Source organism: Zonotrichia albicollis, chromosome 18 (genome assembly GCF_047830755.1).
Source record: "Zonotrichia albicollis isolate bZonAlb1 chromosome 18, bZonAlb1.hap1, whole genome shotgun sequence".
Lineage (NCBI taxonomy): Eukaryota > Metazoa > Chordata > Aves > Passeriformes > Passerellidae > Zonotrichia > Zonotrichia albicollis.
In genome coordinates, this window is record NC_133836.1 from 12,070,899 (window position 1) to 12,097,931 (window position 27,033).

Below are 27,033 nucleotides of genomic sequence, written 5' to 3' on the forward strand. Positions count from 1 at the left end.
ACAGCTGGGTCCCAGTGAAAAAAGCTTTCCTGCCTTTGTCTCCCTTTTCTTTAGTGTCTTTTCTTTTAGTGCTGGTGTCTCTGGGAGCTCAGAGCTTTCCAGCCCGTGGCAGTGGAGCCCTGGGGAAGCACAGAGAGGAATGGGAGCAGCCTGTGAGGCAGCACCAGGCAGCTTGGCTCCTCTTAATGAAGGGAGATTTTAAAGGGAGCGTTCTGGGAAACTTGGTCCTTGCAGAGATGGAGCTGTGTGTGAGAACTGCTGGCTCCTGCCAAGGCCCTCAGCACAAAAGAGAGTGCATGTTGTGTTTGGGATCACAGATATTTCCCAGCCAAGCCAGTAGAAGTTCAGCAGCAGGAAAATGGCTGCTGGGTGTCCTGGGGACTGCCATGCCCTGTGTGCAGCGTGCAGAATTCCTTCTTGTTGTGATCCTGAGCTGGGAGCTCTCTCAGCCGCTGTCTGTGCTGTCCATGCAGCCCCATGGATGCGCAGGGATGAGCACAGAGCTCCCACCCCAGCCCCAGAGCACCGACAGTCTGACATCCCTCAGTCTGAAATCTCCCACTTTGACATCTCCCCTCTGACATTTCCCACTCTGACATCTCCACTCTGACATCTCACTCTCTGCTTGCTTTCCTGCAGCTCCTGTCTGGCTGGAGCCAAACTCAGGTGTGATGGTGCTCACAGGGGTCTCAGTTTGAGGGAAGAGACGAGGATCTGACTCCATGTTTCAGAAGGCTTGATTTATTATTTTATGATATATATTACATTAAAACTATACTAAAAGAATAGAAGAAAGGATTTCATCAGAAGGCTGGCTAAGAATAGAAAAAGAAGGAGTCAATAACAAAGGCTTGTGTCTCGGGCAGACAGCCTGAGCCAGCTGACTGTGATTGGCCATTAATTACAAACAACCACATGGGCCAATCACAGATGCACCTGTTGCATTCCACAGAACCAAATAATCAATGTTTACATTTTGCTCCTGAGGCCTCTCAGCTTCTCAGGAGGAAAAATCCTAAGGAAAGGATTTTCCATAAAAGATGTCTGTGACACTTGGGCTCCTTGGGATGCTGCAGGAGCTCAGTGGAAGCTCTCACGGCTGAGAGGTCCCCATGGTCACTGATGTTGCTGATTGAGCATCCCACACATGGAGCTCTTCTTGCTCAGCACCTGTTCAGGGCCTTCCAGCCCCAGCAAGTGGCAGAGCAGGCAGGAGATTTCCAAGTCCTTCTGACCACAAGCATCAGCTCTTCTCCCACTCCCCTAAGACGTCCCAACAAGGAGGGCCTTGTGAGCACCTGGGCAGGCAAAGCAGCATGGTAATGTGAGTCTCAGCAGGAACCAGCAGCTGGGGATAACCTCACTCTGCACCCAGCAGGTGTTGGGGGGAAAGGGGCTGTGCCAGGGGAAGAGAACAGCAGGTTTGATTCTTTGTGAGCAGCAGAGAGGTGGAATAATTCCCTCAGCCCTCTTGGGTGTGGTACTGCTGTAAGGCACTTGGGACTGAGGGGAGGTGGGGAAGAGTTTCTGATGAGAGCCAAGGGGAAAGGGGAGGGAACTGAGAGAGAAACTGAATTTAAATGGATTAAGCCTGTCTGTCCAAAGTCCTTTGTTTCCTGTCACCTCCCTGGTGTGACTTTCACAGCTGCGTTCTGTGTGCCTGGGGACTGGGCTTGAGGTCCCCTGCAAAGTCAGCACTGAGCTTTACACCCCCTGGGCATTGCCCTGAGCAGCTGGAAGAGGCTCCAGGAGCCAAAACCCTTTGATTTCTCTGATGTCTTTCCTGCTCTCTCTGCAGGAGATAACCTCATGAACTGATGTCTCCAGCATCACTGCTCAGCGGGTGACAAATGAGGACACGTCCCCACCAGGCAAGTCTCTGTTCTCACCTCTTGCTTTTGGGATTCCCCTTTTCTCTGGCCTTGGCACCTTCTTTTTCTCCTGGGCAGGCAAAGTTGGTGTTTGTACAGGTGGTGGTGGGTGCAAACAGGGCTGGGGGTCAGTGCAGTGAATGCCCATGTAAACATGATTGATCAGGAGTGCTTTTTGAATTACCCGGTTCCCCTCTGCTGGCAGCCCAAGACACGGGCACGGGGAGTGGGTGGGGAGGGTTTACATTCTCCATTTCAGGGGAAGCTCCTGCCATCCTTAGCAGACTCCTGTCTTTCCAAACCAAGACAACAGCGCAGGGCAGCTCTCAGTGCAGGGCAACTCTCAGTGCAGGGCAGCTCACAGTGCAGGGCAGCTCACAGTGCAGTTTGCACGGTGCCCAAGCAGCTGCGGGGTGCTCCGGTTCTTCCTCTCTCTTCTCCCTCTGCAGCCCCAGAGCAGCTACAGACAGCCCTGGGACCTGACCCTAGGCCCAGCCCCGGACTCAGCCCTGGCCCAGCCCTGGTTTGGCCCAGGAGCGGCTCGGTCGGTGCCGCGGTGCGGGCAGGGCCGGGCCGGGCTCAGGAGCCGCTCAGCGCCCGCAGTGTTTGTGTCTGCTCATCCTGCCCCGTGCCAGGAGCCGAGCGCACACAAACACAGCCGGGCTCGCCTGGGAAGCGCTGCCTGCGAGATAAGCAGGGCGAGGAAAACACATCCATCTTCGTGTCTCTTGGCCTGAGACGCAGTTTCATCTGCTGGCATTTTCCTGGCACGGGCTCAGGGTGCACCGCAATTCACCTGGGGAGCTAGACGCCTGGGAGCCAGCGGCTCCCGTTCCTGGCGGCAGGAACCGCTGCTGCTCCGGCTGCTGCAGGGCCGTGGTGCCGAGGGGCTGGCACTGGGGTCCTGGTGGTGCTCGGGGACGGCTGGCCCGGGGCTGAGTCCTTGTGGCTGTGGGTCACCAACAGCGAGCCCAGTGAACCACAGGGCCACAGTGACTGCCCAGAGCCCTCTGTGCCCACCCGGGCACCAGCACCTGGCAGAGCCTGGCCAGGAGCTGGACACAGCACAGGTGTCAGGACACAGAGCAGGGGGACACAGCACAGGTGATGGGACACAGAGCAGGGGACACAGCATGGGTGATGGGACACAGAGCACCGGGCACAGCAAGGGTGGCTGGGGCACAGCACGGGTGACTGGGCACAAAGCACTGGGCACAGCACAGGTGGCTGGGATACAGAGCACCACACAAAGCACGAGTGATGGGATGCAGAGCAGGGGACACAGCATGGGTGATGGGACACAGAAGCAGGAGGCACAGCACACGTGGCTGGGACACAGTGCAGGGGACACAGCACGGGTGATGGGACACAAAGCATTGGGCACAGCATGGGTGGCTGGGACACAAAGCACTGGGACACAGCACAAGTGGCTGGGACACAGTGCAGGGGACACAGCATGCGTGATGGGACACAGAAGCAGGAGGCACAACACAGGTGGCTGGGACACAGATCACCACACAAAGAACAAGAGGCTGGGCACACAGCACCGGGCACAGCACCAGTGGCTGGGCACAAAGCACCGGGCACAGCATGGGTGACTGGGACACAGAGCAGGGGACACAGTGGCTGGGGCACAGCACCGGGCACAGCACCGGGCACACAGCACCGGGCAGGGCTCGGCCGCAGCCCGAGGCTCTCGGGCTCCCATCGGGAGCTGCCGGTGCCGTCGTGCAGCGCTCCCGGCCTGCCGGCTCCCCGCGTATGGAAGGGCCCCGGTGGAACGCCCCCCCAGCCTTGGCTCCCTCTGATCCCCTCCGAAGCTGATCTGAGACTGGAATGTCTCCTGGGACGTGATTCCCTCTAGCCCGAGGGGAGCTGCGTTAATAAAACCCAGCGTGAGCCGCGGAGGCGATGGGGGAGGAGGCAGGCAGGGCTGGGGAGATGAGGCTTTCATGAACAAGTCGCGGGGCTGCCGGAATTGTCCCGTCCTGTCCTCTCTCCCTCTCCCTGTCCCTGGAGTCGAGCTGTGGAATTCAGGGTTGGGTCGAGGCTTTTCTTCGCGCACGTTCCTGCTCAGAGCAGCCAAACCCCTCGGCTCCCTCTCCCCCTTCCCAGCTGCTGAACTCCCTTCCCTGGGGCAGCCCCAGCTCCTCTCACACAGCGCTGGGACCCTCCTGCTCCTCCTCACTGCCCTGGCACCGTGTCCTGGGCAGGCTCAGGGCCAGAGGGGTCTGTCCCCAGGATGGGCAGGCTGCATTGGCAAGGACAGGGCTCCCCACACCTGGGCAGGATAGAGGCTGCACTCATGGGATCCTTAGTGCTAGGTGAGCAAAATCAGCCAGACACAGAGTTCTGAATAAATAAACCCATGTGAAGGCAGTGGGGATGTGAGCCAGGGGGAAAAAAAGACAGGAGAGCAAAAAAATTCATCCCCGAGGAGATATCCATGAAGGGAGACCACAGAAATGTGGATTTTGGTGGTGTGAGCACACTCCTGGCTCCTCTGGGATGCAAAGTGCCTCTCCAGCTGTAGCTGCACAGCAGTGATGCCATGTCCTGCCATTCCACCCTGCCTGGATGCTCTGTGTGACACAACTGCACTGCCACTGGCAAATGTCACTGGGATAAATTGTTCCCAATGTTCCCAAAGTGTTTCTCTGCTTTCTCTCAGGCTGCAGTTGCTGAACTCGGAGACTGAATTGTCACAAACTCCCTGTGGCAGCCTCAGATCCAGGGCAGCACCCAGAGACCCCTCTGGAGATCCATCTGGAAAGGGCACCAGAGAGCTTGCCCAAGGCTGGGAATGGACCCAGCACAGCACCCACAGTGCCCAGCCTTCCCAGAGAGCTCAGATCACTGATTTTACAAAAGGTCAGGCTGTTGCTACAGGGGGTGTTTGCAGTGATCCTGTGGAGGAGCCCATGGGTGGCTCTGGCAGAGATACCAGCTGAAAGGAAAGCATTTCAGCAGAAATCATGAGAAATCAGAGTGCACAACCAGGCTGCCCCGTGCATTTGCAGTGTTATTGACTTTCCATGTGAAAAGGAGGTTCCACTGGCTTCTTTTACAGGAAGGAAAAGATGGGATCTGATACTTAGTTTTGAGACATCTCTGTTGGAAGCTGATGGCTGGAGACCCTCAGTAGGACACGGAGAGCAATGTGGCGACTAAAACTCATGAAACATTTTGGAGAGCTGGGACAAAAGGCCCCAAATCTGTGTCTGTGCAGTGTTGTGTAGAGGCTGCAGAGCCCCCAAGATCTCTTGGGGAGCTGTGTCTTTGCTTGAAGGGGCAGAGGTGGGGAGGCTCTCACTGCAGTGTTCTAGCTCAGAGCTGCTCCTGGGCTGGTGCTAAGAGCTTCCTGAAGGTCATGGGCATCCCTGCCCTGTGCATTTACAGCGTTATTTACTTTCCATGTGAAAAGGAGATACCACTGGCTCACACACAGACCCATCCTCGAGCTTGTAGCTGGTCCTGTGTTGTTTCACTACAGGGAAACTCCATCAGTGCCCTCCAGAGCTGTAGGGAACCACGGGGGCAGCCCCTGGAGATGTTTGCTGTCAGTCTGTCTGTCTGTCTGTCTGTCTGCAGAGAGAGGGGCAGCCAGGCTGGCCAGGGAGCAGCAGTGCAGGAGCAGCAGGGAAGGGCCTCTGGGCAGACATTTGGGTTTGGAGGAAACGCTGAGCCCACTGAAGGTGAGGCAGGGCAGGGGAAGCCTGAGCAGGTGTGAGACCCCCCAGGCTCACTCAGCACTGACATCTCTGTGAGCTCTCTGCTGCTTTGGGCTCCTGACGGATCCCTGCCAGGGAGAGGCAGCAAAGGCCACAGCCCCACTGCTTAGACATGCACCAAAATCCCTGTGCTGGCTTCTCACCTCAGGACCCAGCCTTGCTGTCCTGTCCTGTGCACAGCAGGTCAATTCCTCCTCCTGAATCCTCCTGAGGATACACCTGATGTGTTCTGGAATTTCTTGACTTCCCTGACTGAAGAATTCAGGAACACAAAGCCCCTCTTGCAGTCACAGTGAATGGCATCATCCTTCAGCTGGGATGAGAACACGACTGCAGGAGCACAAACCCCACTTCTGGATGAGAGAGCACAAAGGAAATGGAACTTCCAAGATGCAGTTGCCACAAGGAGATTTGGAAAATTGTCTTTCTGTCATGTCTCTTTTCCTCACCAGGAGTTGAGGGCATCCACGTTTGGTACCTTCCTCCACCGGAGTGGGTCCAAGTGGCTCGGGTGAAGGCAGGGATGTTCCTGCACCTCCCAAGAGCCATGGGCAGGGCTGAGAGAAACCTCTTGTGATGGGGAAAACTTCAGTGCAGCTCAGCTGTGCCTGGGGCTCAAACAGCAAACACTCCTGGCCTGAATGGATTCGGGTCCAGAAGATCCTTCAGCCCAAAAGTGGGCTAGCACGAACGAGTTAAAATCCTTCCCTCTGCCTGGTGAAACTTATTGAAAACTACATCGTTCATCTGTTGAAACTTCACAGCTGTTGAGATTGCCCTGGGGGCAAACCACATCCAAGAAATGGCATGTGGAGATCCCGGAGCACGGGGCTCGAAAGCTGAACGGGGCTCTGGGCGCTGCCTCCCTCCCCTCGCAGCCCCTTCTGCAGCTCCTCAGTCACTCCGAGCGGGCTGCTCCTCCTCCCACGGCTCCTCTCCCTCCTGCACCACCGGCGCTTGGTGGCAGGGGTTGAATTTTGGCCAAAGAGCAGCGGAGCGAGGATGCAGACAGCAGGATGGGGCGTGGGGAGTGGCACACGGGGCTGAGTGCCACCATCACCTGCCTGTGACACTGCTCCTTGTCATCCCCGGGGGAGCAGCGGAAATTTGCCATTTGCTCATGAAAAATCTGTGACTTCTGTTCAGTGGCAGCAACTTGCCTGGTTTTTTGGGGTTTTTTGGGGGGTTTATTTTGGTTTTGTGCCTGTGACACTGCTCCTTGTCATCCCCGGGGGAGCAGCGGAAATTTGCCATTTGCTCATGAAAAATCTGTGACTTCTGTTTAGTGGTAGCAATTTTTGGGTTTTTTGAGGGGGGGTTTATTTTGGTTTTGTTTTGGGTTTTGGGTTTTTTGTTTGTTCAGGGTTTTTTGTTTGTTTTAAAATTCTTATTTGTTGGCTGCAACTCTGCTTGCTAAAAACTGTATAGGATAAAAAGTTAGTTCTTGCATATTTCCACCTTGAGTACCTTTCCCTCTGAGTGCTCTGCTGTGTGCACCTTGGGGACTGAAATCAGCCCCTTGGCACAAGCAAATTAAGACGAGCTGGAGCTCAAAGAGCAAAATAAAAGGAGGGCATGAGAAACCACTGCCTGCATACACCCAGTCCCAAATGATTCACGGAGTAATTTTGAGCAGCAAACAACGCATTGGTAAGAACTGGAGGGTTCTCTTCTGTCTTTTTTAGGGGGGGGTTGTCCACAAACAAAAATATTGGCGAACCCATCAGACGCTTTGTGCTGCTTTGAATAGCTTGCCCGGCTCCCCGAGCAAGCAATTTGCTGTAACCCAAATAACTGCAGTGCCCAGATGTGCCCCTGCACGCTCTCATGCTAAAAGGAAGCTAAACTGGGAGCCAGGGCACCAAGTTACTCAGAAATTACTGATTTTTGAGTAAATCCTTCCAGAAGTATTCAAGAATTAGTGATTATCTTTCAGATTTATACGTCCCTAAATGCAGAGGCAAAACCTTCAAGTGTAGGCAAGCCCCAACAGCTGTGTAAGGAGAGATCTGGGGCAGGGAAGAAGAAAAAGACAAAATGAAGCCACTTCACTGAATCAAAGGGCAAAATGAGGGTGAAAAATAGCGGAATTTGGAAGTTTGGCTGGTCAAAGAGTGAAAATTTTTGTGAGGGTAATTGGATGTAAATGAGGCCTTCCTGCAGTGGGAGGATGGTCCCTCGAGAACTGGGGCAAAAACAGGGGGAAATGGGAAAAATGGTGAAAAAACAGGAAAAATGGAAAAAAATGGGGAAAAATGGGGAATAAATTGGGAAAAATGGGGAAAAAATGGGGAAATGATCAGCAACTTGTCCTCCTTGAGAACTGCAAAAATGGGGCACATGAAAAACGGTGGAAAATGGGGGGAAAATGATGAAAAATGGGAAAAAACAGTGAGAAAATGGGAAAAAAATGGGGGGAATTGTCCTGGAACAGGCACTGGGCCACGGAGCAGGGCTGGCCCCCGATGATATGGGACTCGTCCTCCTCGGGAACTGGGGCAAAAACCAGAGAAAATGGGAAAAATGTGAAAAAGCAGGGGAAAAGGGGGAAATATGGGGGGGAAATGGGGGAAATATGAGGGGGAGGAAAAGATGGGGAAATGATCAGTGACTTGTCCTCCTTGGGAACTGGGGAAAAAACAGGGAGAATGGTGAAAAAATGGGAAAAAACAGTGAAAAAAAAATGGGGAAAAACGGGGGGAAATGAGGAAAAAATGGGGGAAAATGGGGCAATGATCAGGGACTCATCCTCCTTGAGAACTGCAAAAATGGGGCAAAAACCATGGAAAATGGGGAAAGGCAGGGAGACCTGACACCACAACTGCGGGTGCGGGGCCTCTCCCGGTGGGGTGTGCGGGGTGGAGCTGTGTACACACCCAATTATCCCATTAGTAAAGCCGGAGTAGCTGCTCTCCTCAGCACAGGACAACTTTGTGTCTAATTAAGCAAATCCAAGCGTCCCAAAGAGGGAGCCCGGGATCCTTCAGCAAGTTCTTCTGGGTGTGCTGAAATAATGAATGGTGATTTCTTACAGCTGGGGCTCTGGCACTCCCTGTGCCCCTGAATCCGTGTTTTCCTCCCTCCAGCTCATGCTCCTCACAGCCAGGGCCTCCCTGAGCTCACCCATCCTCGTCTCCCCTTCCTCTGTCCTGTCCATCCCTCCTCTCTGCTCTCGTGGCTCCTCAGGACAGGGACACGCTCTTCCCTTCAAGGAAAGAAGCCAGACATCCCCAGGAGCTGGGAAAAGGGGAAAGTGCAGGTGCTGCTGGGGTGGGAACTTTGCAGCCCCGTTCCAGCGTTCCCAGCTGCTCGGCCCCTCTGTCGGTGGGAGAATTGAGGCAGGGAAAGAAATGCTGGGTGTGAAATTGCACTGCACAGCTCCTGGGGCACTGCAGGGGGAGGATTTGGGGGTGTTCCCCTCGCAGTGGGGTTTGTTTGGGAACCATCCTCGATCCTTTCCTTCCCTCGGGAGCTGCAGCTCCCCCTGCCCGCCCGGCTCCCGCACCGAGGGGCGGCTTGCTTTTCCAAACGCTTTTCTCTTCTCCCTCGTGCTGGAAATTTGACTCTACACAAACACTTCCACGGCAGCTAATTGCCAGCCCTGCAGAGGCTGAGCTCTCTAATTCCTGCCAGTCAATGAACCAGCCCAAAGAGCTGCTTTTCACAACTTGCTGAGTGCACGAACGCAGCCTTAGAGACACGACACAGCTGCGATATTTCTTTTTCCTGGACAGCTTCTGGATCCTTCTCAATTTTGGGAATTTTTTCTCTCCACTGGGGGAAGGAACACCCAAAGATAGAGGTGGCAACGAGGCCCGTTCCAGGGAGACACTGAGGGGCCCTGGAGACAAGTGGGGGTGCCAGGGAAGAGATAATTGTCAGGAAATTGGTCTGGAGGTAAAGCTGGCGTCGTCCAGCCTGTCTCTTCATTATTTGAGGGCTCATCATCATCTTTTCAAGGATTCCTCCTGCCCAACAATGTCCACGCCTTGCACAGCGCTCCTTGATCTCCTGGTTTGTATCCAGAGGGCTGCTGCAAAAATTGTTCTGCTGGTCACTGGTTCAGACCACATCATTCCTGCCTTCCCTCCTCGCCGGCAGCTCCTTGCCCTGCCCCAATTGCGGAGCGCTCGCATTCCCTCGTTCCCGCCGCCTTCATTGCCCGGTACAAGCCCCTTCACGCTCTCCGGGCCTGCCCCACACCCGGCAGAGCAGCTCCGAGCTCCGCAGAGCCCTGCCCGGGGAGCGGCGCCGTGTCCCGCCCTGCAGCGCCGAACCGGGGCCCTGTCCCGGGGCCGCTGTCCCTGCGCTCCCGGGGATCGCTCTGCTCCCGCAGGCGGCACAAGAGGGAACGGCCTCAATTTGGGATGGAATGTTCGCCTTGGACATCAGGGACAGATTTGTGCACTGAAGGGGCTGCCCAGCCCCGCACGGGGTCACCGCCTGGGGGTGCTCGGAAACTGCGCGGTGCGGTACCGGGGACAGCGGGCACCGGGGACAGCGGGCACCGGGGACAGCGGGCACCGGGGACAATGGGCACTGGGGACAATGGGCACTGGGGACACCGGGGACACCGGGCACCGGGGACAGCGGGCACTGGCGGCCTTGGCTGAGCGCCTGCACTCAGTGGTTGTTTCGGTGTTCGGGTGTCTCGATGTTTCGGTGATCGGTCCCGTGATTGATCCTGTATCGATTCCGGGACCGGTTCCATTATTGATCCCGTGACCAGTTCCATGATCGATCCTGTGATTGATCCCGTTATCAGTTCTGTGATTGATACCATGACCGGTTCTATGATCGATCCCATGACTGATCCTGTGACCAGGTCCATTATTGAGTCCATGACCCATCCCGTGACCGGTTCCGTGATTGATCCCGTGACCGGTTCTATTATTGATCCTGAGATCAATGCCGTGACTGGTTCCATTACTGACCCCGTGACCGATCCCGTCACCTGTTCCATTATTGATCCCGTGATCGATCTCGTTACCAGTTCTATTACTGATCCCGTTATTGGGTCATAATCGATCCCGTGATTGATCCCGTCACCGGTTCTATTATCGATACCATGATCGATCCCGTCACTGGTTCCATAATCGAACCCCTGTTCGATCCCGTCCCCTGTTCCATTATCGATCCCGTGACCGGTTCTATTATCGATCCCGTGATTGGTTCCATTACCGGTCCCGTGTTCGATCCCGTTCCCGGTTCCCGCTCCCGGCCCCGCACGGTTCTCGCGCGCCCTCTGCCGGGGGCAGGCGGGCGGTACACGGGACTCCCCGCGCCTTCTACGCATGCGCTCTGCAGGAGCAGCTCCTTCCCACAGCGGGGCGTGGCCTGGCTGCAGCCGCCGTTTGCGCGTGCGCGCTGCGTCACGTGTGGGCGCGTGTCATTTAAAGGCGGGCGCGGGGCGGGGCGCGCTCACAGCCATGGCGCGCGGCAGCAGGAGCGTGTCCCGGCCCGCCAAGGCCCCCGCGCACCCCGCGCCCGCCAGGTACCGCGGCTCGGCCGGGCTCAGGCGGGCACACCGCGGCTCGCCGCCCCGCGCCGCCCCTCATGACTCCCTTCTCTCCGCAGCCCGGCCCCAGCGGCCCCGATGCCCGCGGCGCAGCCGGCGCAGCCCGGGCTGATGGCGCAGATGGCGAGCACGGCGGCCGGCGTGGCCGTGGGTTCCGCCGTGGGACACGTCGTGGGCAGCGCCATCACCGGTGCCTTCAGCGGCGGCTCCTCCGAGCCCGCCAAGGCGGCGGCGCCCGCCCAGGTGCGAGCGGGGCCGGGCCGTGCCCTTGGGCCGCCCTTGGGACAGGGGAGCGGGGCCGGGAGGGGGGGAGGGACGGACAGACAGACGGACGGACGGGCAGCCGTCCCTGCTGGAGGGGACGGGAGCGCGCTGGGCTCGGCGCCGCTGCCCCCGCCGGCCTGACCGGGCCCGTGGGCGCAGGAGCCGCCGGCCGTGCTGCAGCAGTCGCCGTACGGACCGTGCCACTATGAGATGAAGCAGTTCCTGGAGTGCGCCACCAACCAGCGGGACCTGACCCTGTGCGAGGGCTTCAACGAGGCGCTGAAGCAGTGCAAGTACAGCAACGGTGAGCGGGGCCGGGAGCTGCGGGAGGGAGCTGTGACAGCACAACGCCGCAGAGGGCTTGAGGGCTACAGAAATGTTTTTTTGGTATATAGCGCCCTTTAGGGCTTGAGTAGGAAGTAGTTGTGAATTTAGTCAGGAAGGCAGCTGGGAAGGGGAAATGATTGTGGCCAGGTCTCTGTGAAGGCTGGGAGGCTGCAGGCACCTTCTTAGAGAATCCACTCTTGCTGCCATGGGCAGCTCTCCCTGGCTGACTCTCTAATTCCTGCTGTATTTGGCACAAGCTTCTGTCCTTAGTGAGGTCATGGTCTGGTTACACTGGGTGAGAGAGCTTTAACTCCAGCTGCTGGAACGTGTTCCTAATGCTGACCTTCTGCTTCCTCCCTGCAGGTGTTTCTTCTCTCCTGTGAAGAATTGGCCCCCTCGTAGGGAAGAGGATCGTGGTGTAGAGCCCTGCTGTCCCCAGGGAGTGGCAGGACAGACAGAGCTGGAGGGAGCAGAGTGACCAGGAGTATTCTAGTGGTAATTCACTTCTGAACTAGTAGGGAAGGAAGGGAATGATTGGACCCAAGGGTCTTCAGTGTTCAGATAGCACTGTATTTATTACAGAGAAATAAAAGAATTTATTTGGACCTATCACCTGTGCATGTTCTTTATTTAATTCTTAAGCTAAAATCCAGCTACCAAAGCATGAACATTGTCAGCCGAAGGACAAGGCACAAGTGTGTATTCCTGGAAATGGGGTGCAGCCTAGCAGGGACTGGGCCTGCATGACTTGGCACAAGGGGATCCAGACACTGGCTGCCCTCCAGGCCAAGGAGAGGCTGAATGAGCTAAGCCAACACGTGTCCCATGGGATTTTCAGTGACAAATCACTTTCCTATAGATATCCTCTTCCTGAGTACCTGTCCTGCCCTCAGAGCTGAGAGTGTGACCTGTCTGGCTGTGGCACTGGGGTACAGTTGGCTGATGTGACTCTGAGGCTTCAGCAGGTTATGCAATGTTCTCAAGGGCACTGGCAGCAGGGGAAGTTTGGAGCTGCTTTGCTCTTGCAGTCACCTTGGCAGCACAGCCTCGTGATTGCTGGCCTCCAGCAGGACACCCTGTTCCTCATGCTGGTCTAACAGGGAATTCTGAGGTTTCAGCTGGAGTTTTAGTGGCACAGCAGTGAAGCCAGGACACTTTCAGGTACTTAACTGATGCATTTTTCATGCCAGAATGAGTCTTTTAACCTTTGATCTGACTGTTGAATAAAGGGCAAGTTCTCAGCCCCTTGCTGGGATCTGTGAGGAAATCCAAATCTGGGTGGTAAATGCTGTTAGCAGGTACTGGGGGCTGGTGTTGAAAATCCTGCTCCTTCTAAATGTCACAGTCTTAAATTCTTGGCAGAGATACCCTGAGCTGTGCCTGGCCTTAGCAGGGGTGTCTGGTGTTCTGCTTAGAGACAGCCAAGGGAAAATGTAGATGGCAGAGATTAAAAGCCCAAGTGCTCTGTGTGCTGAGAGCAGAGAGGAACCACTCCAAAGCTGCTTAACTCCCTTTAAGAAATAAGTGTATTATGCTGTTGGTGTGTTGCTCTGGGTGGAGAAGGAGCAGCAGCACCTGCAGCAGGTGTGTCCTGCCTTTACCCATCTTGGCACAGTGCTGCTCCTGCAGTTGTGCTGTCTCTGGAGCAGCTTTTCCTGGAGAAAGGGAAAAGTCCCTTTGAGAAATTGAGAAAAGTCCCTGCTGCAGTGGGAAGCAGCCCCCGCTGTGCTGGGAGTGCAGCTGGGTGGGGAGGAGGTGCAGGTTCTTGTCCCTGGGGGTGCAGGCCATGCCAGGGGGGCAGGAGGATGGAGCCTGTGCCTGGCTGTGATGCTGGGGTTGCTGGGTTTGTCAGGGTGCAGCTTTGTCACTATAGGACACAAAAGAACTCAAGCTCACACCGCTGTTCTCAAGGTGAAGAAAAAGGGAAGTTTATTTTCTGACTCTTAACATTTATAGTTTTCCAAGAGTGACAGTGGATTGGAGGGTGACAGTGCCACCTCTCCAGTGACACTGGACAGACCAACAGTCCATCAACTTTCTCCTCCTCTATAAAGGAATACAAAACAATGAGTTATTTACGGAAAGTGTGTGAGAAAGTTCACTACAAGAATGTCAACATCAGAAGGCTCAGAAAATCTTAAAAAACCAGGGTGCCACAGCTTGGGATGTGTGAATCTCGGGGGGGACAGGGGATCCCAGGGAGAGGGGCTCAGTACGGGGGGCTCTGCTGTGCTGGAATAAGAACCTGGTGGGGGCTGTGCTCACCAGTGATGGGTCTGCCCCTCATTTAGGGGTGCTCTTGTGTTCCAGGCTCCTCTTGCTCTGTGAGGTGCTCCTGTTCCTGGCTCGGGAGCTGGTGTGAGGCTGAGCCCTCTGCAAGGAGCCCTTCTTCCTCTGCTCTGTCCTCTGGGTCCTTGCTGAGAGCTGCTGCAGCCGATCTGTGGGGTGACCAAGCCCCTCCAGAGTTGTTTCCCTGCTGTGTTGGTCAGTTGCCCATTACGTGTTGAGCAAGGCACTGCCAACCTGTCAGACTACATCCTGGAGAGACACTTGAGGGTTTCCCAGTTTCTCCTGATGTCATTCCTCCCCATGGAATGACATCAAGGAGATGACTCTCTTTGCCAGGGGGACAAGCTGGACAGGGCTCTGCCTGCTGTGGGCTGTCACTCCTAACTGGGAGGGGTCCTGCACAGCAGCCCGGCCTGTCCCCTCCTTTGGTGCCTGAGTGCCCTCACTGCCCCCAGGAGCCCTGGAGGAGCACAGGGGGATCAGAGGAGAGTCCAACAGGTGCTGTGTGAGGGCTGAGGGGGAACAGGAGTGATGCCTGCACCCCTGACTCCTCTGTGGAGGTGAGGTGGGTGCCTGGCTCTTACCTGGGAGCTCAGGGTAGTGTTTCCCCAGGTCCTCAAGCAAGGATTCATAGCAGATGGCTTCAGAGTTTTCTTCTCCTGGCAGCAGAGTGGGAGAAATGGATTAGTCTGTAAACTGAAGGCTTGTAACTGGGGCAGCTGGTTCTGCCCAGGAAAGGTTCCTTTTCCCCTGGAGCAGCCCTTGGACAAACAAAGGCTCAGCTCCAGCTGTTCATCTGAGCTGGCCTCTGCCTCCTCAGAGCTCCTGGGTGTGTCCCAGTGGCTGCAGAGCAGAGCCCTCCCCAGAGCTGCCCCCAGAGCAGGGCTGGCTGCTCAGAACTCACGGACAGCTCTGAGGAGGATGTAGCGCTGCCTTCCCTGCAGGTGTTTACTGGCATACTCAGATGCAGGATCCTCCACCTTGCTCAGGTTCATCAGGGTGCCCTTTTCATCCATCAGATCAATGCAGTCTGGAGAGAGAGATGTGGAGAAGGGAGCCCAGGCTGCCCCTGTGGGGCCAACATGTGCCTGAGGGGTTTAGAGGCATTTTCCTTGGCAAGTTACACTTAGAGCAGGATCTGGGCAGTGGGAGGTTTGCTGTCCCTTTCCCTGTGTTTTGGGATGTTCTGTGACTCCCGTGTGACCCATTTGTTACCCTGTGCTGCTCTCTATGGGTGAGTGGCAGTCCCTTGGTGACCACAGAGCACTCCTACCTTCAGGCCTGCACTGGCATTTCCACTTCAGGTGGCCTGTGAGGGTCTGGACAGAGCAGAGCAGGTTCACCATCTCTTGGCAGTTGGCTGCAAACAGAACGAGACCTGAGATAGGAGCGTGGTCACCCCAAACCCAGGGACCACATGGGCATGGCAGGTGGCTCCAAGGTGCCCACTGTGGCCAGCAAAGGCAGGACCCCAGGTGGCACCAGCAGGGCCTTGGGCAGCTGACTTACAGCCATGGGTAAGTGCTGAGTGCTCCAGCGCAAGGGGAGAAGATGAGCACTTTCATTTGGGGAGAATGGTTCTGATTGATGAAGAGTCTCTGTCCTTCAATTTGTTTCATCAGCATGAGTAGGAAAAAGCAGAGTCCGTGCCAGTGCCCTCCTACGAGCTGGTGCCAGTCACACGGGGAAGGAGCTGCAGATTGTGGCTGAGTCACCCAGGATATTTTGGCCATGAACTCTGACCGAGTTTGTCACAATTGAGAAATCCCCCAGGGCTGACACACGTCAGCACCCAGGGCTGGGGATCCAATTCAAATAGCAGAGGGAGCAAAGGCTTGGGACTGTGTGTGTGTGATGGCTCAGCCACGAGTGTCTGGGGCAAGGCCAAGGCTTCCAGCCAGCTGGGTAAGGTCAGCAGAGGGGCTGCTTGTTCCTTCCCACAAATGCCTGCTCTCTGACACTGAGAGCCAGGATTGCAGCCAGGGAACCCTTCCCACACAGCCCAGAACACAGGAGCTCTGCTGGCAGCTGCCACTGGTGCCCCACGCCTCTTCTGGTTATCTCTCCATAAGCAGGGCCCCCTCTGGTGCTTTCCCAGAGCTGCCAGGCTGGGAACTCCTCCTGAGCTGTCACAGACATCTTTCATGAAAAATTCTTTCCTTAGGATTTTTCCTCCTAAGAAGCTGAGAGGCCTCAGGAGCAAAATGTAAACAATGATTATCTGCGGCTGTGGAATGCAACAGGTGGATCTTTTATTGGTCTCACGTGGTTGTTTGTAATTAATGACCAATCACAGTCAGCTGGCTCAGACAGAAAGTCTGAGACACAAACCTTTGTTATCATTCTTTTTCTGTTCTTAGCTAGCTTTCTGATGAAATCCTTTCTTCTATTCATTTTAGTATAGTTTTAATATAATATATATAATAAAATAATAAACCAGCCTTCTGAAACATGGAGTCAGATCCTCATCTCTTCCCTCATCCTCAGACTCCTGTGAACACTGTCACACTCACCCCAGCCTCTCTCCCCGTGCTTAGCTCAGCTCTGCTGGCGTGCTTTCCCTCCATGATTTGGAGTGTAGAGGTAACAGATCTCCCTTTTTGAAAAGCAGTGATGTGCAGGATGCTGCCGTGCCTGGCAGAGCTCTCCTGCCCGTTCCCTCAGCCTGGGCACTGCTGAGCCCCGGGTGCTGTGTCCCTGCCTGCCCCTGGTGGGGTGACAGGGTGGCCCAGGTGCCCGGCTGCCCTCACCTACCTCCGAATCTCACTGTGGCGAACATGGTGCTGCTGCCGGGTCCCTCCCTGCAGGCAGCGCTGGGAGCTGCGGCACAGCCCAGGACAGTCCATCCCCACGGACGCTGTTGTGGTTTCAGTAGCCAGATTGCCCAGCAACAGGGAGTGAATGGCCCCTGCAGATTGCCGAGCCTCCTGCGGGGGGAGAGGGGAGGCAGAGCTAAACAGCAGCCTGTGGGAAGGCTGCCTGCTCCATGTGGTCCCAGAGGCTCTGAATTTCAGACTTTCTGGAGTCTCGTGGTGTTTCCTGGCGCCCCCATTTGTCCTGCAGCTCATCTGGGCTGTGGTGGTGCCACATCTGCTCACCCTGCTCCTAGCTGAGGCCAGCATTGCTGCAAGGCCAGCCTGGCCTGCTGTGTGACATGGCTGATGCCACTGGAGAAACCCCCCTGAGGATCCTGCTCAAAACCTGCTCTGTGGCATGGGGTTTTGCAGCCCCGTGGTGGACATGGTCATGTGCTGCCTGCATCTTCTGTCTGGTGCCCAAATGTTGCTGTGCAAGTGTTCCTGCAGCCAGGGCCCTGTAGCATCATCCCCTTTTCCTGTGGAAAACATGGATGGAATCATGTCCCTGGGCTGCTCAGCAATGGGGAGGCAGGAATGGAGGGACCCAGTAACAACACTGATGTGCTGCATTATCCAGTGCTCACTGCTGTGAGGACAAATTCCCTTTCTCTGGAATGCCCCTCTTTGCATGAGGAGGGGATTTCCCTCTGTCTTGCCAGGTTTCACTTCACAGTCAGCCTAATCCATGGACTTGACCTGCTCAGAGACTGGGACAAGGTGTGTGTGTGTGTGTGTGTGTGTGACACTCCTCCCCTGGGACAAGTGCAGAGAGACGTGTTCATCTTGGCACCACTTGGCAGAATGTGGGGAGTGCTGGTGGGCAGCAGCTGCACCTGCAGGGTGCTCCTACCTGCCAGAGCTCATCAAACACAAACTGCTGATATCCGCAGGTACAAACTTGCAAATGTCTTTGTTCGGGGACACTGTGGGTGCTGCAGAGGGAGAGAGCAGCTGTACCCTCCCCAGAGGGTGGTGATGAGGTGGCACTGGCAGGAGCTGAGCCTGCCTGGGGAGGGCAGGAGGTGCCCAGCAGCTCTGGCACATGAGAGGTGCCCGCTGCCCTCACGGCTGGGGACAGCCCGGGCTGGCGGCCATGTGACACAGTGGCCCCGTGGCAGGTGTCACAGGCGGGAGTGGCTTCACGCCCGCTGAGCTGGTGGCCGTTGCTGTGACAGTCTGCTGTCCTTCCGCAGCAGCTGTGCTGAGCCACCTCTCCCTGGGGACATCAGCTCTCCCTGGGGACACCACACCTCCTGCCCGCTGGCCTCAGCACCCACCCACCCACCCACCCAGCAGGGCTGCCCATGCTGCTGCTCCTGAGGGGCCCTGGCCAAGAGGCAGCACCCGCAGCACCTCCCTGCTGCAAGTTCTGCTGAGACCCTGCCCAGTCATTCCTGCCACAGTGACGGAGCTGCATGAAGGCAGCAGCAGCTTGCTTTCTGTCGTTTCTGTGATGGGACAGCTCCCTTCTCCCTGGTGGCCCCCAGGCTGCTGCCTGCCCAGGGCATCCTTGGCATGGTGTGGCTCAGGCTCCTGCATGCCCGGCAGCAAAGGGCGTGAGTGTGGGACTGCGGGAAACCTCTCTGCTCCTCCCTTCAGCAAAGAGAGATGGTCAGTGATGCCCAGGGCATGGGGTGAGCTGTGGGTGTGCTGGTGCAGCTGAAGGAAATGGGTTGAGGTGAAGGTGGGTGGCTCTCACCCCTCCCTGAAGCCCAGCTGCAGCAGAGCGAGCAGCCCCGGGGAGCAGAGTCCCTGAGCCCCCTGTGTCATTTACATACACCCCGCCAGGCCACAGCACAGCACCCGGGCTTGTGCAGCACCCAGAGCTGCTCTGAAACAGCCTCCCTGCCCCTGCCTCCTGCCATGGCCCTGGGAGTCACAGCCCTGCTCCTGCTGGGGACGCTGGGCACAGGTAAGGGAGGGAGGCAGCTCTGCCTGGGGGCACTGCAGGTGGAGGGCAGGCTGGGCTCTCCAAGGGGGTTGGTTTGAGTAGGGGGCTTGTGATGAGCAGGGTGGTGGCTGGGGAATGTTTTGTGGAGTTAGTGATGGGTTGTTAGTGTCCCCCTTCTCATTTGGGGACAAAGGGTGATGGGGGACACGGCTCAGCCTGTCCCTAACTGCATTCCCGGTGCGTGCAGCTGCCAGGGCTCAGCCCGTGCTCAGCCAGCCCCACTCGGCGTTGGTGCTGGGCACAGGTGAGGGAGTGAGGCAGCTCTGTGGGGCACTGCAGGTGGAGAGCAGGCTGGGCTGTCCAAGGAGGCTTGGTTTGAGTAGGGCGTTTGTGATGCGATGAGCAGGGTGGTGGCTGAGGAATATTTTGTGGGCTGTGATGGGGGACACAGCTCAGCCCATCCCTAACTGCCTCCCCGGTGTGTGCAGCTGCCAGGGCTCAGCCCGTTCTCAGCCAGCCCCACTCGGTGTTCGTGCAGCCTGGGCAGAGCGCTCGGCTCTCGTGCATGCTGAGCCCGCAGTACAACATCAGCCACTTCGGCATCTCCTGGTACCAGCAGCGCCCGGGGCACTCCCTCACGTACCTGCTCTACTACAACTCCGAGAGAGACAAGCACAAGCCTGCCAGGACTCCCGAGCGCTTCTCGGCCACCAAGGACCTGGCCAGCAACGCCTGCATCCTCACCATCGCCGCCGCCTGCCAGGACGACAGCGGCACCTATTACTGTGCCCTGTCCCCAGCCCTCAGGTGGCTCTAGAGAGCGGCAGCCCTGGGAGGGATGGTTAAAATCCACCTTTGCATTGAGACATAAACTTGAAAGAATTTCGGGATTTTAGAGGAGCTGAGGTTTTAGTTAAAGTTAAGCCTTTAATATTAGAGTTTATCAAAGTAAATAGGTAGGCCTTGATGAAGTTAAGAGTTAGTAGTTAACTGATATTTGATTGCTTGTCCACATAATGTTTGGTTAGCTGGGTGTATAATGAAGAATATAGAAACTGATAAATAGCTTTTAGGTACATAAGACAACTGTAGGCCTCCTCTGCTCTGAAACCAATTGAAGATGAGGAATGGGAGTTTTACCAATGGGTTCATTTGTCATATTTGCATTGAAAAGGTGGAAAGGTCAGAACGAGGAAGACTTCATTTACTTCCTCATTTTGGGACCCCTCCCCATGAAAGGGACCATTGATCCATTTCAAGAAACAAACTACGCATGCTTAAAAGCTTTTGAACTAATTACCTTACAAATCGGGGACTGGGATGTACCAAAGTTATGAATATGCATTTGTATTTTGGGTATTCAATACTTGTATAGATAAAAGGACTCTGTAAGCACCTGTAAATTGTGATGTGTATTTGGGAGTTATCCCACAATAAACATACTTTCTAACTCTAAACTGTTAGAGAGCCTTTGTCCGCCACAGTTGGATATCGGTACTAGATCAATATCCATATTTTTAATAAATCAGCATGCTCGAGAAGGCCCGGCAGTGCTGCAAGCTCCTCTTTGTCCCCAAGCGTCCCTCACGGGGCATCAGAGCCGGGCACGGCCGCAGAGCGGGAGGATGAGGGCTCGGCCTCGGCCTGGCTGTCCTGGGCTCTTCCAGCACCCGGCATTAGGCGGCTTCCCCACCTGGCTGTGGCTTCCGCAGAGTTTAATTAAAGTTAATGAAGGTAATAAAGGCTAATCCTGAGCCGCGGCTCAGCTCGTGTTTCCCTGGGCCGTGAGGGGCTGCGGGCCTGGCGGGGTCTCGGCCGGGGGGAGCCCTCACCCACCCCTGGAGCAGCACCGGTCCCGAGGGGACAGGGACACGCGTGGCCCCGCGGGGACGCTGTGGGGACATTTTCTCACAGAAGGATGAAAGATTTTCCCACAAAATTGGGGAAAAATGCCGGGAGGGCCGCACTGCGCATGCTCAGCTCGGCGCGCCCCCGCCGGCGGGAGTTAGGACCCAAGGGCGGGTATGGATGTCACGTGAGGGGCAGCCGGCGCTACCATTGGCTCTGGGGAAGGTAAAACTAGGGCGTTTCACTTCCGGGTTACCTCAGTGCGCGTCAGTGTCCCGCGGCGGTCTGGTCGGACGCGGCTGCTGCCCTGCTCGCGTGAATAAGCCAATGCTCACAAAGTAGACAGAGGAGTCCTGCAACTTTATTCGAATAAAGGGAGACAGTCCACTACCCCATACCCCCGTGGGATCTCTGTCGAGATTTCGGAGCACGCAGCCTCCTTTTATCCTAAACTCCCGGGCGCAGGTTGCTGTCCTCCTTTCCCCATTGCCTGAGGTACAGTGGCAGGAGCTGGGCACTGGGTTGTGTAAAGCAAGCAGGGGATAATGAATTCTTGTCTTCTTAACTGAGTCCTGTTTAATACGTTTGTTAAAGGTGAAGATCAGCTGGAATTTGGTGCAGTGGGTTCCAGGGGCTTAAAGGAAGTTGCTGTTTGCTGCCTGAGATGCAGATGTCAAACATTTGAGGATCTGGAGCAGGCTGGAAAGCCACTGGCAGCTCTGGGAAAGGTGCTGGGGGAGCTCAGCTCCACCCTTTGGCCTCCTGCACAACCAGGAGTGAATTTGAAATACCGAGGCCTGAACAAGTTCAAGCAAACAAATCTTCCCAGCTCCCTGTCAGCAAGTGGGCAGCAGAGAGCTGCTCACAAATCTGGACTCCTCTTTGAGGAAACTGCTGCAGAGTAACAAGGAAAGTGTTTAGAGACAATAAACATCCCATCCTAGGCAGATCCCTGCTCTTCTCTTGTGCTATGAGACTGTGGCAGAACCAACTCCATTGGAGTTCTGAATGGTTAAACTCACTAAGAGGAACATATTGACTATAGTGACAAATCCCAATACAATTCCTTTAGACTAAGGAGGAAAAAAGCCCCTACCAACTTTAGTCAGGATCTAAAATATCCCTTCTAGCTGACACAGCAGAGCAGGGACTGAAAGGCATCCACAATTAGCTATGCAAAGCATCTGTACTTTCAGCCAGTGACCCATATAAAATGAATAAATAATTCATAATTACATATGTAGTGTACACCATGCACGCCAAGAAGGGCTCCAGAGAGAGAAGCACAGTGGGCATGCTTTGCCCTCTGAAAGGAAAAGTCTTCCAGTTACTTCTGTCACCCTGGAAAGTCTCTGAGACCCAACTGAACCTCCATTTACAGCTGCAAAGCCACATTAGATATTTTCCCCATGATGTTCTACAGCCTAGATTGACTCCATGATTCCTGAAATTCAGAGGAAGTATTCAAAGAATGCACTGGCACAGCAGCACAGCACCATCACTCCAAAGCAGGTGCACAATAAATTGAAGAAAGCAGGATTCAGTCCCAGAAGTCCATTACTTCCTCTCTTCACCTCTGGGTTTGCCCCCACATCCAAGGCAAGTTTTTTACACCGAGGCTTTGGTAAAGCAACAGCTGCTTTACCAAAGCTGTCTGGTCCTTTTGGATTCAAGGTTCCAGTTCCTTCCTCTGCTGCTCAGATGTGCAGCTCTCAGACAGGCAGCAGCTCTGGGGGGTACTCCCCATAGCAGTATTTGGCAATTGGGTCTCTGTAGGTGTTCTCATGCTGCACACTCTGCCAGGAAAGGAGGAGAAGCTTTAACAAAATACACACAGTGAAACAAGGCATCCCTTCACTGAGGGACAAATTGCACAGAGTTTAGGCACAGCAAAAAAAAAATTCCCAAATTATTCTAGACATCAGAGTGCCTTTGGATCAAAGAATTCTGCACTGCCAGCACACAAGAGCCAGCTGATTACAGCACTGGAATGTTGAACCAGAACCTCCTTTTCAACAGAGTACCCAAGTAGGTGGGAAAAGATTTAATTTAAAAAATTAGATCTGTTTAGGCAGTATCATCAAATGTTCTAAGCAAGCAGACCACAATGAAGTTGCAACTTGAGATGTGTGCATTTCTCTTGACAAAAACTAGAGTTCAGATTTTATGGGTAAAACATCCCAGTAACTTTGGAGATATCTGGAACTCCATCTTTTGTTTGCAGTCCATCCCTATTGCTACCTGAAATACCAAAGCTGCAGGACATACCCAACAGCACTTTCTAAACAGGCCACTGCTTGCTTAGAGCAAAACTTCTATTAAAATCACATGGGTAACAGAGATTCACCTTAATAATTAGCAGAGAAATTACAGCACAGTTTTGAGTTTCCATGCAGGTGATTGTCAGTACAGGGTGACTCTGCAGCTGCACCATAAAATAAAAAACATTCTGAGGCTACTGGCAACAGCTCTCACTGTCTTTATCCCAATGAGATCTTCCCCAGAACTCATCTGAGATCTTCACTGGTCACTGAACTCAGGCTCTTTTTGGTTAAGCCCCTCTTTTCTACAGAGAATGTGCAACTCATCCTGCTCTATATAAAGTGCTTTCCTTTCAGGCTGGTTCTCAGCCAGAGCTTCAGCTTTTATGAAGATACAAACACAACACACCTGTTCAATTCACAGCACTGAGCCCATTTCCCAAGGGCATTTTTGGGCCCTGGACATGTGCTGGTGCCTCACCTGTGATGAAGTCCTGCACTTGGCCAGACACAGCTCAAAGTGATCCTCCACGGCCATGAAGAGGTTCTGGAACGCCATCGCCGCCCGGTTCAAGAACCGCTCCAGGAGGTGTTGCTGAAGTGGGCAGCAAAGAAAGGCAAAAATCAGAAACACTCAGCTCCAGCAAGGAGCAATCAGAGCCCACCCCAGCCTGCAAAGCTCAGGTATCAAAGGAACAGTAAGGAACTCCACTTAGGATTTCTAGCAAGCACTGAGAGGCTAATGCCTCAGAACCCCAGCAGCAGGACAAGAATCTAAGAGAAGCTCACAGAAAAAGGGGAACTTACAATTAAAAAACTAATACTGGCTGCAGTAACTCTTCTGCAATCATTGCTCTTCAGCAAATGCAATTCTCCTGAAGCTGAAACACTTTTCAGGACTTCCAGTATTTACTCCCAAAGGTGGGATGGATGAGTTTAGTTAAAGCTTTATTTATAGCTTGCCATACACTCCTTGGAGGCTTTCCTCATCATTCCAAGAAAAGGAACTAATAAATAACTATAATCCCTCTAATAAAGCTCCTCACAAAGAAGCCCTTTTAGCCACAGAGGGAGCCCAGCAGCTGAGAACCCCTGGAAATGAGGAGGGAATCCATCACCTTGCTGGGCTGCAGGCAGCAGGACACGCAGAACTCGTAGATGCTGCAGCAGCCGTTGGGCAGGCAGCTGTCACAGCTGTACAGCTTGGTGCTGGGCACGTGCACATTGCAGCAGCCATTCACCAGCAGGTCCTTCCTCTCACAGATGTAGCCTGGAAAACAGCAACAGGAGTGACAACTGGCAAGGCACACCCCTCTGTGTGTCCTGTGGAAATCTGCAGTAAGGATCACAATCCCAAAGAGCAGGTTTGTTTGTTATTTAGTGGGTTATGATCCCCCTCAGTCCTGTGCAGCCACTCTTTGAAATGGAGAGCAGTGGTTCAGACAGCCTGGTGTTATCTGCACAGCCAGCACATCCTACTTTAATGTATGCTCTATATACACCAAGAGTATTTAAATGCACATTATTTCAGTTCTGACTTTTTTTTTGGGCACAGTTCCTTGTTGTGAAAGGGGAAATGGGATTGGCATTGATTATATTGGAAAAAAACCCCACAACACACCTTTTTGCAACAGGTCTGTGTCTGAATAATTCTCTTACAGTTCAGTATGAAGAGACTTAGGTTTATCCATGAAGGACAGTGTAATATTCATTGCTGAGTGGAATCCTTAACAGTATAGAAATATGGTGTATATTACAGAATATACACCATATTAAATATATATAGAAACAGTACTACCACAGTGTTAGACAGTGAGAGAGCTGTAATTTTTAGAGATCTTATGAACTGGCACTAAGCCTAAGTCAGACAGTGCCAAATGTAACATTGATGCAAATCACAAAAGATGTGGTGGGTTCTCTGCAGCCTTGATTTGTGGCTAAGAGAGAGCCAGGTCTAAGCAAGAATCACAATCCTTAAGAACAGGTTTGTTTGTTATTTAGTGGGTTATGATCCCCCTCAGTCCTGTGCAGCCACTCTTTGAAATGGAGAGCAGTGGTTCAGACAGCCTGGTGTTACCTGCACAGCCAGCACATCCTACTTCAATGTATGCTCTATATACACCAAGAGTATTTAAATGCACATTATTTCAATTCTGACATCTTTTTTTGGGCACAGTTCCTTGTTGTGAAAGGGGAAATGGGATTGGCATTGATTATATTGGGAAAAAACCCACAACACACCTTTTTGCAACAGGTCTGTGTCTGGATAATTCTCTTACAGTTCAGTATGAAGAGACTTAGATTTAGCCAGTGTAATATTCATTGCTGAGTGGAATCCTTAACAGTATAGAAATATAGTGTATATTACAGAATATACAACATATTAAATATATATAGAAACAGTACTACCACAGTGTTAGACAGTGAGAGAACTGTAATTTTTAGAGATCTTATGAACTGGCACTAAGCCTAAGTCAGGCAGTGCCAAATTTAACCCTGATGCAAATCACAAAAGATGTGGTGGGTTCTCTGCAGCCTTGATTTGTGGCCAAGAACCATCCAGGTCTAAGCAACAAGCACAGTGCAGGGCAGGAAAGTCTTTAGCTTCTACTGCTTGGAACAAGTGGTTAATAACCTTGGGTTTACAAGGTCAGACAAGCTCATTAACTGTGACTGAGCACTAATTGCACCAGCCCTGAGCTGCCTCCATGCAAGGCCAAGGTTTCCTCAGTTGCTCTCCCCCTGACAGCAGCAGAGGGAGACACACAGAGCTCTGCAAGCAGCCACAGCAAACCGAGCAGGATTCAATGTCCGGGTTCTGTGCAAAGTAACTGGAATTCTTTGAATTTTAGGTGGTCACACTCACACAGCCCTGGGCCTGAGTCTGATGTGCACACAACCAAAGCAGCAGCACCTGCAGCCACAGTGAAATTCAGGCAGCCAGGAGAACAGGCCAAGGGTGAGTGAAAATGCCTTAATAAAGAGCAGCTGTTCCATCAAAGTGCCATCAGCAGTCAGAGAGGCAAAGCAGCATTCAGCACTGCCATATGCAGAATAAATTCAACTAAATATCAACTGTACCCAGTTCATCTGTAATGAGGAGCTTCCCCTGCACAGAGTTCCTGCACTGGTTGCTCAGCTGGCTGCTGTTCCCCGAGCTGAACTTCACCTTCCACATGATGGGCTGCTCATGCTCCTGCACTTGGAGGAGAGTCCGATCTCTCACCATCCTCTCTTCCTGCAAGGAAAAACAGGAATGCAGCCAAACATGCCAGCTCCTCCTGCCACTTCAATCCACCAGGATTAAAGATGCCTAGTACTTGTAAACTCCCCAGCACAGGAAATTCCACCATCAATATTGCAAACAATTTACTAGTTGTAGTATTTTATTTCATACTTCAACAGAAGACACACGGTACAGTAAAGTCAGGGTATTCCAGTTCACTGTGGATCAGCTAACACAGCTGAACTCAGTCACTACAACCACAATAGTATATTTTATATTAAATATAATAGCTGAACATATTTTATATGCATATTTTATATTAAAGTACATGATATATTAATTATATATTAAATAAATAATATATATTAATATAATGTTAATATACAATAATATAATATATATTAATATATAATATATAAATATATAAAGTATATTTTATATTAAATATAATAGCTGAACATATTTCTCATTCATGAGCCCTTTGTGGGCTCAGTGGAACCACCACTCCCAAGAGACACAACAACAACACCCACCAAACCCAGTGGAGACTTTCTTTTCCCAGTTTTGGTTCAAAACGCTGCTGCTGCCAAACACAGAAGCAGGCATTCCAATTTTAAACTCTTGCATCCATTCAATATTTATAACGTCATTCTTAGGGCAGCATCACCCAGAGTGCGGTGACAGCACCTGGAGAACGAGACTGCCCGTGCCATACGGGCAGGTCTAACCCAGCCGCGGGGCCCGGCCGGCACTGACCTGCTTGAAGGTGCTGCTGATGAAGTAGACGAGCGAGAGCCCGAACACGACGCCGAGCACCCAGCGCTTCCGGAGCAGCCTCCGCCAGAGCACGGCCCCGCAGGGCACCATGACCGGGCTCGGGGCAGCGCGGGCCCGGGGCCGGCATCACCGGCGGGCGCAGCGAGCCCCGCGCGGCCCCAGCGCGGCCCGA

General features: G+C 53.7%; 3 protein-coding genes across 8 annotated transcripts; 2 read left to right on the forward strand and 1 right to left on the reverse strand.

Moving 5' to 3' along the window:
* Positions 1 to 10,951: 10,951 nt before the first annotated feature.
* CHCHD10 (coiled-coil-helix-coiled-coil-helix domain containing 10) lies at positions 10,952 to 12,320 on the forward strand. Its single transcript, XM_074554305.1, has 4 exons — positions 10,952 to 11,096; positions 11,180 to 11,363; positions 11,544 to 11,688; positions 12,075 to 12,320. The coding sequence occupies exons 1-4, from the start codon at positions 11,032 to 11,034 to the stop codon at positions 12,092 to 12,094; spliced, it is 414 nt and encodes a 137-aa protein (XP_074410406.1). The 5' UTR covers positions 10,952 to 11,031; the 3' UTR covers positions 12,095 to 12,320.
* On the reverse strand, positions 12,076 to 26,974 carry SPRING1 (SREBF pathway regulator in golgi 1). 6 transcript variants are annotated; one of them, XM_074554300.1, is made up of 11 exons: positions 26,841 to 26,974; positions 25,940 to 26,096; positions 23,977 to 24,128; positions 23,340 to 23,453; positions 20,854 to 22,393; positions 16,755 to 16,927; positions 15,274 to 15,360; positions 14,905 to 15,030; positions 14,585 to 14,659; positions 13,977 to 14,149; positions 13,615 to 13,757 (listed from the first exon to the last, which is right to left on the reverse strand). In XM_074554300.1, the coding sequence occupies exons 1-5, from the start codon at positions 26,949 to 26,951 to the stop codon at positions 22,310 to 22,312; spliced, it is 618 nt and encodes a 205-aa protein (XP_074410401.1). In that variant the 5' UTR covers positions 26,952 to 26,974; the 3' UTR covers positions 13,615 to 13,757; positions 13,977 to 14,149; positions 14,585 to 14,659; positions 14,905 to 15,030; positions 15,274 to 15,360; positions 16,755 to 16,927; positions 20,854 to 22,309. The 6 variants fall into 6 exon arrangements, with proteins under 6 accessions (XP_074410402.1, XP_074410405.1, XP_074410403.1 ...); XM_005493363.4 differs by lacking the exon at positions 13,977 to 14,149; XM_074554301.1 differs by lacking the exons at positions 13,615 to 13,757; positions 20,854 to 22,393; positions 23,340 to 23,453; ... (1 more) ...; positions 25,940 to 26,096; positions 26,841 to 26,974 and adding an exon at positions 12,076 to 13,366 and having other exon boundaries at positions 13,977 to 14,187; positions 16,755 to 17,024.
* Positions 17,594 to 20,310, forward strand: VPREB3 (V-set pre-B cell surrogate light chain 3). The gene is made up of 2 exons (XM_005493324.4): positions 17,594 to 18,770; positions 19,238 to 20,310. The coding sequence occupies exons 1-2, from the start codon at positions 18,722 to 18,724 to the stop codon at positions 19,564 to 19,566; spliced, it is 378 nt and encodes a 125-aa protein (XP_005493381.2). The 5' UTR covers positions 17,594 to 18,721; the 3' UTR covers positions 19,567 to 20,310.
* Positions 26,975 to 27,033: the final 59 nt, after the last annotated feature.